Raw genomic sequence first — 12,467 nt, forward strand, 5'->3', positions numbered from 1 at the left:
GGGGGGGGGGGGGGGGGGTGGGGGGGACAGGGGAGGTGTGGGCAGTAGAGCAATGCTGGCTTGTGGCAGTGCTCAATTCTTTGTCCCCTCCACCTCCTTGACATCATTTCCCCTCCCTTGGCTAGTCAGAAGGCCGTACTTGCCAGATCTTTTGCATGGCCCCTCATAATAGTTCCTGGAAATCTTGGCTCCCCCTCCCAGAAGGAAGGCTAGGAGGGGTTTGGGGGAGTTGTGGGGTGAGGCGGGGTCTGGTCTATCCTTGTAAAGGCACCTTGCTTGATTAGGGGAGAGGGAGGGACTCTGAGGGACACCTCACATCGGGCGAGGCCCTGTTTCCCCCATCTCTCCACCTGCTCTCCCTTCCTCAAACCCATGGTCTGGCAAAACTCAACTGAGCTGAGCAGATGGGGGAGGGGGGAGAATGAAGAGGGACAATCACTGGGGGACCATCTGGGGAGCCTGAGCTGGTGGTGGATCCCTGGACCCCTGCCAGCCTGATGGGGGTGGGTGGGTTATGGGTCTCTCTTTCCCCCCAAGTGTGTGTCTGTGGACAGGGGTGGGACAGGCTGTCAGGGTGAGGTGTGGGCCTCAGTCCGCTTTCTGTCATACACACTAATGGGGAGGAGCTGTATGAATAATTCAGACCAGTGGGAAATCCAAAAGTCAAATGGTGAGGCTCTGATGCATGTATAGTTCTTGAGTGCCCTGCTTGTGTTTTGGCCTTAGCTCCGATTGGCTGAGCCTGATGCTAAATGCCATTGGGAGTCCCTGAGTACCAGGGCGTGGAGGGCGGAGGCCCAGAGATGGGTCTTAGAGGGTGTCTCCGTGGAGAAGGCAGCAGTAGCCGGGTAGAAATCTAGGTCAGCAGCACCCAATGGGGCTCAACTTCCTACCCTGGCCCCCAGGAACCCCAGTGTGTTCGTACTTGGCCTTCTTTCTGGGGAAGGATCAGCCTGTCCCTTGTCTTATGGGGGCAGAACACACCCAACCCGAGATCACTTGACTAAGAACCTGGCTCCCCTCACTCCCCACCGACAAGGGCATGAGCCCCGCCCTGGGGTGATAGCCTTGGCCCCTGCCTGCAGCTGCCTGGGCCAAGTATTTGGCTAAACCCACAGGCCTGGCAACGGGTCATGCAGGGTGCGCCTCCATCAGAACACTGCCTCCATGGCCGGAACTGAGTCCTGTCCTTAGTGAATGTGTAAGAGGAGAAGAGCCTCAGACTGCCTAGAGTGGTGGACCCGCCCCTCCCCAAGGGATCCCTGAGTCTTGATGGGAAAAGGATAGCCCTCCCCTTCGGATATAGTCACATAGCCCCAAGGAACCTCTTCCTTTTGCCCAAATGAAACCCTTTGGTCCCTGGCAGGGAGTAGGATCCTGCAACCTCAGACCTCTCCTTGGCTCCTGGATGTGGGACCCATGTGTGGGTGAAGGGCGCCCCCACCAAGGCTTATGGCCAGATGGGAGATGAAGCTTGCTCTCCCTTTCCCCACAGTGGCCTCGCTCCCATGCAAGGGTGTTGGGGGGGCTACTTTTCTAAGGAGGCTGTGAGCATGAGGTGCCCCTGCTTAAAATGGGGGTGGAGAAAAAGAGCAGGTTGAGCCAGGGTTTCCTGCTGCTGCCTTAGCAACAGCAGAGGAGCGATGGCTGCCCAGCGACACAGGCCAGCTGTAATGGTGGGAAAACCAGCCAGCCAGACGCCAAGCTCTTGCCTCTCCGAGGCCATGCCCAGGGCTCATGTCTTCCATGCAGACCTTCCCTTGTAAGGATCAGGGTTTGGGATGCCAAGGCACTCTCTCCAGGCCTTCCAGAGTTCCATGCTTACAGCCAGGCATAGGACACCGCTGATCTGTCTGGTCAGAGAGGAGCCTGTAACCTTGGGGCCAAGGGACCAAGGGAAGGTGCCTGGGATGGTGTGCGTGAGGCCCAGTGATGCTTATAAACACGGAGGCTGAACTGTTTGGGGAGGAGTTTGCCTGATGGGGCCCAGCACCCTGGGCTGCCCTTAGCACGTGCCCAGAGACATGGACATTTGGTGAGGCTGCACAGGGAGGTCAGGATGGCCTCCAGCAGCATGTGGGCCCTGGGAATCCTGCTTTCAGCTGGACCCTTCCCCAAGGAGCAGGAATAGAATCTATTGTGTCTCCATTGTGTTGGCCAGCCCCCTTCTTTGGGGAGGTGGGGCAGAGGAAGTTTGGGAACAGGAAGCTATAGGGGTGCTCAGGACCTGTACCTTTCATCTCTGGGGTGTCTCACACGGAGGATCCCAACAGGGCTGTGGCTGTGTGGACAGATACAGGGCCAGATAGGGGCTGTGGGGTGGCATCCTTAGCAGGCAGGGCTGGCACATATTGACCCTGGAAACCCAGGGATGCGGTTGGCATGATTCACAGGGACATCTGGGGCCAGTTGGCTAAGAGCTGGGTGAGATGGGCAGGAGCAGGTGGGGCTGCCCTGGGGGCTACCTCTGCATTTTTCCTGAGGACATGGAGCCCTGGAAGGTGGCTCGGGCCTCACCCCCCTCTGGGAGGGGCCGGGATTACCACGGGAAAGGCAGAGTAGCTTCCTGAGCTTTGGGGTCATTAAGTTGGGGGGTTGGGTTTTGTCTTTGCCACTTACTACCTGGGTGACCTTGAGCAAGTTACTTAACCTCTCTGAAATTCAGGTTTCCCCATGTGTAGAAAGAGAATCGTGGTATATGCTGGCCTCCTAGGGTTGTGGAAGGGTTACAGAGAGCATGCCTCACAGGGGGCGAGTGTCCAGAAACTCTCTCCCACTGTGAGGAAGGGAATGACACCGGAATGGACAGAGTCCTCTTCATATTGGAGGCCTTCTAGGCCCTTCTAGACTGCACCTTTCCCCTCTTCCCACCTCCATTACCAAGACCAACCAAGGTTGCCAACGTTAGCCATCACAGGCCAGGCTGCCTGGGTTGCCATCATGCAGGTCAGCCACAGTGGGGCCTACACTGAAAACTGCCTGGCGGCCGGAAACCACGAGAGGGAGGGCCCACCTCTCTTGGAGGGTGGGGCAGTGTGGTGCTAACGGTAGCTGTGTGCACATGGGGAGGGGGTGGGGAGGCCTCCACTTCCCTCTGAGAGACGGTGTACTGGTGGGGGGGGTTCCCCAGTGAGTAAGAACTCAGTGTGGGCAACAACAGGAAGCGTAGGGTGCTGGGTGGCAGGAAATGGGGCTGGCTGTTCCTGGTTCCTCAGACAGGGGGACTGGGGCCAGGCTGTCTGCAGAAGACCCCGGGGGCCTGGGACCCACATTTCTCACTGCCTTCAGTGCTCTTTCTCCCAAGGAAACACAGTCTTCTTACCAGCTTGCCAGCTAGGTCACCTTGAGCGAATGACTTAATCGCTTGGTGCCTCAGTTTCCCATTTGTGAAATGGGGATCACAATGGCATTTACTGTGTAAAGCTTCTTTTTCGAGGTTTAAATGAGTCAGAAGATGTGAATCACTTAGAATGGTGCTTAGCACCGGATGGGATGCTTGGGGAGTATTTATCATTATTATTGTTGCTGTAATTCCTACCAGCCTCGATTATATGGGCAGTGCCTGGTGCCCTGGCTCCCACCTGGCTTGCCCTTGTCCCTGCCATGGGACCCTTTAACCCTCATGGGAGAAGCTGTGGGCTTTTGGGATTCTCAGCACCTAATCCTGGGGCTAGTCACACAGAGCCCTCCTCTAAGTCTGGGATTGTCTCTAATAGCCCCAGAAAATCTACCTACTGGAACTTTGAAATGTGGATTTATTTTTATTTTTTTATTTTTATTAAAAATTTTTTAATGTTTTATTTATTTCTGAGAGAGAGAGAGAGAGAGAGAGAGTATGAGCAGGGGAGGGTTAGAGAGAGAGGGAGACACAGAATCTGAAACAGGCTCCAGGCTGTGAGCTAGCTATCAGCACAGAACCTGATGTGAGGCTTGAACCCACGAAACGTGAGATCATGACCTAAGCCGAAGTTGGACACTTAACCGACTGAGCCACCCAGGCGCCCCGTGAAATGTGGACTGATTGCCTTTGGAGATTCACTGAGAGCTCTAAGACTAAGGTCGAGGCCATGTAGAGGTGGACGGAGGGGGAAGGTGAGGAAGTGGGGCTGGGGGACACTTCCTGGCTTCTGGGCCCATCAGGCTGTGGAGCCTCTGTGGGGCTGGTATGAGACTGGGCTTGGTACCCAAGTTCAAGAGCATTCTGAGACTCAAAGGGCCAGACGTCATGAGGAGAGGGTGGGCAGGTGGGTTGGGACAGTCTCAGTTCAAACTGAAAGTGAAACGGGAGGGTGTGGTTGTGTCCAGATGCAGACAGAGCCCCTCTAGTCACAGGGACACCTCTCCAGATGTCGGGGTGGGGGGAGCGGAGCGGGTTGAAGGAACTCGATAGAAGCTTGCAAGGGGCTGGTCTTGGGTGAGTGAGGCTGAGAGTTGGTGGTGGCAGGGAGGGAGAATGATCCCTTCACATTCTAGTAGAAAGATTGGAGAATCAGCTCCCTTTCTTGGCCACACCCTCAAAGATAGATCTTATCTCCCTCTTCCTGGAGCCAAAGCATTAAGGGCGGCAAGGAGAAGGGAGCTGAAGGGTCAATTCATTGTTGGCCAAGTCTTGGAGACAGGTCTGTTTCATCTGGGAGTTTTTTCGCACACTTCTGCTCACCACCCCAGCTGTCACCTTGGGGTCTTCAATGGACTCGTCGCCTGTCCCCTTTGCCCCCCAGTCTGTGAACTGCCTCTTCACAGCATGCATCACTGATGAGTATTATTACATCAAAACCCAGCTTCTCACTGGGTGTTCCCAGGAGCTCTGTGAATTGTGAGGCAGGAGGGAAGTGTGCCCATTTTTTGGAGAAGGAAGCTGAGGCTCAAGGAGACAGAGAAGTTGTTGGGCTAGGTGGGCCCAGAGCCTGGGTCTCCTGGATCGGGTGTGGGTTCTTCCACCTCAGGGCTCCCCACCCATGTCCCCTCAAGGGGGGCAAGCGTTCCTCCTCCCCACCCCTGGACCTCTGTGTCCTTGCCTGTCCCTTTTGAGCGCTATCCGCCAACCTCATCTGCTTCTCTCCCATGGTGCTGCCTCCTTGCTGAGGGCTCTGGGTCTGGGGTCTGTTGCTAGTTTCCAGGATGGCTTCCCTGTACCCCGAGTGAGTGGCACCCTCTGGTTCCTCTCTTGCTCCTCAGGGTACCATCTCCTCGGTGGGCACAGCCGAGGAACAGCTGCTAATTAGTGCTCAGCGCTGTCAGAGCTATTTCTGATTTCCGAGCCTAAATTTAGCCCGTCTGACAGGCTGGCACATAGCCTCGGGGGCTTGAGCACGCCCAGGTGGGGAAGGGGACAGGGGGTGCATGCTCTGCCCTCCACCACTGCTGGGACAGGTGTACCCCACGGCAGAGGCCTTTTCCTCCCTAGTAATAACCATGGGGCTGTCCCCGGGGGAGTGGGCCAGGGCGCCGGTTCAGAGTCAGCTCTGGGCTCAAAGCCAGCCCCACTCCCCACTCTCTGGTTTTGTAACCTTGGGCAGGTCATTAAACTGATCCGTACTTGCACCTGTGAGATGGGGATGAGGGTGTGAGGTGGTGAGGGCGTCACCCTCGCCAAGGGCTCAGAGCAGTGCTAGGCATGGTGAGCATCTGGGCAGAGCTGGCGACCGCATTTGTCGGGATCATTATTATGACTCTGACTGGCCGCTGCCTCTATAAGTGCCACTGGGCCATTCCAGGAACCAAACAGGTCCCTGGGGGTGGGTGAGGGCCTGGAGAGGCCCATGTTGAGAAGCAGCTGTCCCCTGTAAGGCTCAGGGGCTGGGGCTCAGCCGTCCCCTCATTCTTCCTGGCCCTCATTCTGTGTTGGCCACTGTTCCAGTTTCCCTGCGTTGCCGCCTTCCTGCTCCCTCCCTCTTCCTCAGCCTCCAGCCCCCTCTGCCCTGCCCCACCCTGGATCTCTGTGATCAGGATTCGGAGAGACCATGGAGAAAGAAAGGCAGAGAGCCTCCCCTCAGCTCCAGGGGCCCTCCCTAGGCAGTCTCTCCTGTAGTGTGTGTATGTGGGGGTACTGTTCTGACCATTAGCAGGTTGGGGAGGGGCAGCGGATGAGACAGCAGCTGTCTCCTCAATCCGGGGGCTGGCTTTCGCAATGGGGAGAAGAATGACGTATCCCCATCCCCAGCCAGCCTGGGGGACCTGGGAGTAGGCAGCTTCACCTCTCCAGTGGGGCCCCAGCCGGAAAGCTTGAGCAATGGGGACTGAGAGCACCCAATTTCCTGTTGTCTGGGCTGACCTAAGGCAGTGATTTTTTTTTGGGGGGGGTGAGTTCTGGCCAGGGCCCCAGAACGAAGCCCGGCACCCCAGAGAGGAAGCTGGCTGAGGAGCCCTGGGTGGGTGTGGCCCCCTCTCTGCTCCAGCTGTGGCCTCCTCTCAGGGCCATGTGACTGAGGACGTGTAGTCTGAGCCACCAGCCCTGGTGACGGGGGCCTTTTGACTCTGGGCTGGGGATTCCTGGGGACTCCCACATCCCCAGCAGAGATGGGGCTCCTTCAGGGCAAAAACTGCCTTTTGGGGGCCTGACACAGAGTAGACCCTCTTTAAACATGGGGTCCAGTGAATTGGGGTAAACTGGCATCATCTTCTGGGGCTGTTAGGAAGACACGCCAAGTTCAGGGGAGGCCTGGGAACCCCCAGTGCGGGCAGCACCAGGCAGGATGCTATGCTTGCCCTGTGAGGGAGGGGCTTGACAGGCACGTCTGTGGCCGGAGGATCAGGCAGAGCAGTGCTGACCTTCCTTAGCTCCTGAGGGGAGTCCCATCCTGGGCCTCCAGCACCACCAACCCGGCATGCTGGCTGCTGTCTCCAGTTCCTGTGGCTGGGTGACCTTCCCCAGGAATCCCCCTGTGCTCTGTAGCCATGATGCACCTGCTAGGAATTCCCTGCCTGTCTGACCGTAGCTCCCTTGGCCTGTCCCCATGTCCTCCTTCCAGAAGTGACGAGGAGGGACGGGGCTGGACAGGGCTGCGGAGGAGACTGCTGTCACCATCCTTGGGAGGGGTTTTCTGCTGTTTGTGAGACACTGGTGCCCTGGGCCGGGACTGCACACAGTCCGGATGGTGTTTGCTGGCACACAGGAAATGGGCATAGTCCGAGACTGGCCACACTTGGGCCTGGTTGGAAATGGATCCCCTGTTAGCTTCCCACTCAAATAGAAGAGATGACACCCCGTTATTGCACGCGGGGAAGTGAGTCCAAAGATGCCTGAGGTCCCGGGGAAGTTGGGCTGAGAACCCATGCTCTGACTGTCAGGGCAGATGTGCCAGGGAGGTGGTATATGGAAGACAGAGTCCAGGCCCTGGAGTCAGGCCGACTCAGAGTCAAATCCCAGTGTCACTTTCTAGCTTTGGGGCCTAGGGAAAGGTGCTCTATCTTTGGGCCCCGGTTTTCTCATTGGCAAATGCTACTTATCTTCCAGGGTGAGAGGGTGATGGGGATTCATGTATATGACAGATCTACTAGGGAGCTGACCCCTCGTGGCTTCCCTGAAAATGCCTATGCTCCCTTCCTTGCCCCTTGCACTGGGGCCTCAGGCTCACAGTCATTATCTTGTCCTTCCCCTCCCCAGAACTGCATGAACTTGCCCCCGGACAAGGTGCAGCTGCTGAGCCAGTATGACAATGAGAAGAAATGGGAGCTCATTTGTGACCAGGTGGGTACCAGGCCCCTTATGGCCTCAGGATGCCCTGCTCTGGCCAGGCTGGGGCTGGCAGGAGAGGGGACACTGCCCAGGGAGCCTGCCCAGAGGCCTGTGTAACATCTACAGAGCGTACTGGACTCTACACCCCCCTCCCTTGAACATGGGCCTCCCCAGGGACCTTATGAGTCCCTAGCAGGGCTGAGTCTGCCCTGTGAAGAGCTGGCAGGGCTCATCACCTCCTTGCTGAGCTTGGCAGAGCAGCCTCTGTTGACCCTCCAGCTCTGGGCTGGGGAAGAGAGGGGGCAACCCCAGGGCTGGGCATCTTTGACCCCGTGGGAGGTAGGGAGGAAGGAGCAGGATCCCCGTCCTTCTTTCCCTTGGGCCCAGAAGAGCTGCAGTCAACCAAGCAACAACCCAAAGGTAACCAGTTCCCTAGTGGCCGAGTAAGAAATAGAACTACTGGCTTGTGGTGCTCAGCCAGGCCCCTGGGTTTGCCACTTTCATGGCTCACTTGGGGGCCCCTGCCTCTCCAGCTTCCTTGGCTGCTGTCCGTGGTAGCAGGGAAGACCCCTCTCCCACTGCTAAGCTAGGGTGACACCTAGCTGCTGCAGTGACTCAATGAGGGAGGGAGGCTGGGGGTGGGGAGCCAGGGAGCAAGGAGCCTCCCTTGGGAGCCAGGGCTGGGCCTTCGGCTCCTGCTAATGGACCGGAATGGGACGAGCAGCCTGTGCAGGAGTCTGGGGGGTAAGGACTGGGCTGTGTGGGGAGGATGGGAGCTGCTTCCAGAGGCGTTGGGGCTGGTGTGGAGGTCTCTGGCATTCCGTCTGGTATCTCAGGGCTGGGGGCCCAAAGGCCTGGGAAAAGTAGGAATCCTAAAGGATCTGGGACTGAGAATGGTGGGGGCTCCTCTGGGTAGGGGGCCTCTGATATGGCCCCTGCTTCGTTGTGTGAGTAGCTATGGGAGCCCTGGGTGGGGCAGGGGAGTTAGGAGTTGTTTTGCGGAGGCTGGGAGATGGGCACACAGAAGCACCTACCAGCGCAGGTATGGGACAGAAGGGGCCCTCAGAGTGTTCTTCCTCCCTGGACTCCCAGGGAGGGGGCTGGGAAAGTGCAACCTACTGGCAGGTCTGAGTCCCCGTCCCCACCCCCAGCATGGTGCGTTATGTGGCAGAAATGACCCCTCCCTCCCAACTCCACGGTGGGGGTGGGGGTGGGGTGGGGACGCAGCTGTGTAGGGCTGTGGCTTGTGAGGCCATAGTGGGGAGTGAAGGCTAGGTCTGGGACTGGGGTCTTTTAATGACCTGGTGGGTTGTTTGGTATTTCAGAAGGATCCTAAGATAGACTGGGACCTGGGGTCAGAGCTGAGAACAGGATTCTGGGGCAAGGGCTGGTTATTTGCCCCGGGGTAGCTCTGGCTGGTTTCCTGTACACCCTGTTCCATCTCCCCAGGAGCGATTTCAAGTCAAGAACCCTCCCACAGCCTATATCCAGAAGCTGAAGAGCTACCTGGAAACTGGTGGGGTCAGCCGAAAGGTAGCAGCGGACTGGATGTCTAACCTGGGGGTATATGTCTCCCCCTTTTCTCTGTCCCTTTCCTCCCCACACCTTTCAAGCTCTGGGCAGCTAGAATAACTGTGTGCGTAAACTTTTGGGCTTGTGCGGGAATGCATATGAATGCCTGTGCATGTTTTTAGGGGATGGGGTGGGCCGCGTGCACTTTTACAAGTTCCTCTGCATATCCTGCTTATGCTTATGTGGGTCCACTTGTGCATATTTGTGCGGTGTATGTGCACGTGTGCACACCGTGTGTTTGTGCATGGATCTGTGTTTCTACTTTGTGTGTACTTTCGTGTCCACATATGCTTGTGTGCGTGTACCCTTGGGTCCGTGTATAGGGGTGTGTGTGTACCCCATGTGTCTGTATGTGGGTATATGGTTGTCTCATACATGTATCCAGGGCACTTGTATATGGATGAGTCTATGTGTGTAGCTTGGGGCTAGCCGTAGCCTGGGAATGCTTACTCTGCTGGGCAGGTGTTTGGGGGTGGTGGGGGAGGCTGAGCGTGANCCCCAGTTTAAGAGGCGAGTTCAGGAGTCTACACAGGTGCTGCGGGAGCTGGAGATCTCTCTGAGAACAAACCACATTGGGTGAGCGAGGGCTCAGATTTCCCGCTTGGGGGCCCAGGGAGAGCTCTGCCTCCAGGCAGCCCCTGGGGCTTCCCCTTGTTATTCCCCTGTCCCTGCCCCCCCCATCCCCCCACCCCTGAGTAGGCTCTGCTGTAGGCCATTTCTGGGTTGGGTGTTCAGTACAGCTTACTTGCCTCCTCTCTTGCCTACCCTCTGCTCACCCCTCGAGGCATGGCTGGGTCACAGGTCCTTCCTGAGCCTCTGGCATCTCCTAGCATCACTGGGTCTTCTGAGGTCTGGGCTGGTTGGTGTCTTCCCCGGTGGTGGGGGATGGGGGCAAAGCCACCCTGGAGCCCTCCCTGGCCATGCCTGTTCTGTGCCCACTCTGGGCAGGACCTCCCTCCTGGCTGGAACTCAGGGAGCCCTGTGCCCTGCAGGTGGGTGGAGGAGTTCCTCAATGAGGAGAACCGCGGCCTGGATGTGCTCCTCGAGTACCTGGCCTTTGCCCAGTGCTCCGTCACGTAAGCTCCGCTGCTCCAGTCTTCATGCTGCTCCTCTGAGCCCCGATCCCTGCTTCTCTGCACCTCATCCACTCCTCGGGCCACGTCCAAGCTGTGCAGCCCGAGCCTGCCCTGGGCTCACACAAACCACACCCTGTACGGTGGGCAATGCCCCTTCCTAAGGGCCTGCATGGATACGGAGGGATGTGGCAGGGGTGGCCAGCTGGGACCTGGGTGGCTTCCTCTTCTGTTCTGCCATTCCCTCGCCCTCTAGTCTCCCAGCACAGTGCTGAGAACACATCCTCTTCCTCCCAGCCTCTAATCTCTCCTGCACATTCATCTGTCCCCTCAGTTTCCCCACCCCTCTCTTAAGTGATTCTGCAGTGTTGGCCTCCAACCCCACTCTAATCCCTGCAGGTATGACATGGAGAGCACAGACAACGGGGTCCCCAGCTCAGAGAAGAGCAAGCCCTTGGAGCAATCAGTGGAAGACCTCAGCAAGGGTCCACCCTCAGCCTTGCCTCCACAGCCTAAGAGTCGCCACCTGACCATCAAGTATGTGGATCCCCGTGCAGGGTGGCAGGGAGAATAGAGAATTCACCCCTGGACTGCCACACCCAGCCAACCCTGCTCCGGGCCCTTGGGGGTGGTGGGAGGGAAGCCTGGCGCTGGGGATCACAGTAAGGGCCTCAAACAGGGTTTGGGAGATGGAGATGGGTTTGTTAAGAAGCCTTCTAGGGATGAGCATTTAGAAACTGGAATCTGGGTGGTCTGGGATAAACAGGGTGTTTCTGGGTCAGCGAGATGTCCCTTGTATCCATCTAACCCCCTCTTCTTTCCTGTGCGGCCTCCAGGTGCCCCCCTTCTCCCCGGTACGTAGCCACCTGGGGGGCAGGTGCATGCCTGGTTGGCTCCCCGGGGGGTGGGGTAGGGTAGGGTGTTCAGCTGACACCCCTGAGTTCGTCTTCTGTGGATAGGCTACCCCACCCTAACACAGGACATCCGCTGGGAGGCAGGGAGAGGGAAGGAGTCAGCCCTGGAGCCTCCGGTGGACCCCCAGCCTCCATCCTTCCCACTTTGGTCTAGGGGATCAACTTTGTATTAAGCCTTTCAAACCTTCACAATATATTTCTTTGTTTGCTCATTCATTCATTCTTCATTCATTCAACAAGTATATTTTTAGTGTTTCTTGTGTATCAGGCATGGTACCAGGTGCTTGGGAGACAGATCACCCTGCTCTTAGGAGCTCTTGGTCTAGAAAGGGACAGTGTATGACTGGCTATCATGGAGGTGTAGCTGGGAGCTCTGAGAAGGGAGGTGGCCACTTCCTGGGATATCAGGAAAGTTTTCCAGAAGAGATACCACCAGAGCGATGTCTCACAGATGGATACAGGCTTTACCGGCAGTGGTGGGGACAGGGAGGGGCATTCCAGGTGGAAGGAACAGCATGAGCAAAGACTCAGACATATTAGAGCAATGACGGGAGAAGGGCATGTGGCAGATGGAGGGAGGAGGTGGGGCTTCCCAGTGTTGTTGGAAATGTGATAGAATTGTCAAGAGGAGCTGATGTGGAAATCATGACTGGCGGTTCTGCAACAAGGAAAAAAAGTCACATACTTTTTAGCAAAGAATTATCAAGGACACTGGTACAGCACTTGCTGTATATCAGGCGCTTTTCTGAGCTCATTTCATGGTCCCCAAGACCCTATCAGGAAGGTACTGTTATTACCGTTCCTATTTTACAAATGAGGAAACTGAGGCACAGAACAATTAAGTAAAGTGTCGTAAGTGGTGGGCTGGGATTTGGACCAAGACAGCCTGAATTCAGGGTTGGGTTTTCAAGATGGAAGTTGAATGAGCCCATGAAGCTGTGAGCGCCACCTTGTGGATTTCCAGGCCTTGGCTGTCTTTTTCTCCATAGGCTGTCCACCTCCCACAGCACAGCAACCCTTTCTGATGCCAAGTTGCTGTTAAGGGTCTTTGCTTTCCTGACCCCTTCCTTATCCCCTTGCAGTATGCCAGGCCCCAGGCCTAGGGACCAAGGAAGGCTTCCTGCCCTCAGCTGACCTCTTTGGTTGGGTGGATGGGAATCAGTGGCCTAATGTTCCAGATGTGCCTTCTGAGTGGTGGTGTGGGGGTGGGATGGGGGTGGGGGTGGGTGG

General features: G+C 57.0%; 1 protein-coding gene across 1 annotated transcript in view; it reads left to right on the forward strand.

The window, feature by feature from the left end:
* The window catches only part of FMNL1 (formin like 1), a 25,850-nt gene that overhangs the window by 1,833 nt on the left and 11,550 nt on the right, over positions 1-12,467 (forward strand). The window contains exons 4-8 of the mRNA XM_077747789.1: positions 7,607-7,690; positions 9,128-9,241; positions 9,753-9,826; positions 10,243-10,326; positions 10,723-10,860. Of these exons, the coding sequence (XP_077603915.1) occupies positions 7,607-7,690; positions 9,128-9,241; positions 9,753-9,826; positions 10,243-10,326; positions 10,723-10,860 (494 nt within the window). The remainder of the gene's footprint in view (positions 1-7,606; positions 7,691-9,127; positions 9,242-9,752; positions 9,827-10,242; positions 10,327-10,722; positions 10,861-12,467) is intronic.

The sequence above is a fragment of the Crocuta crocuta genome, unplaced genomic scaffold (genome assembly GCF_008692635.1).
Source record: "Crocuta crocuta isolate KB4526 unplaced genomic scaffold, BGI_CrCroc_1.0 scaffold289, whole genome shotgun sequence".
NCBI lineage: Eukaryota > Metazoa > Chordata > Mammalia > Carnivora > Hyaenidae > Crocuta > Crocuta crocuta.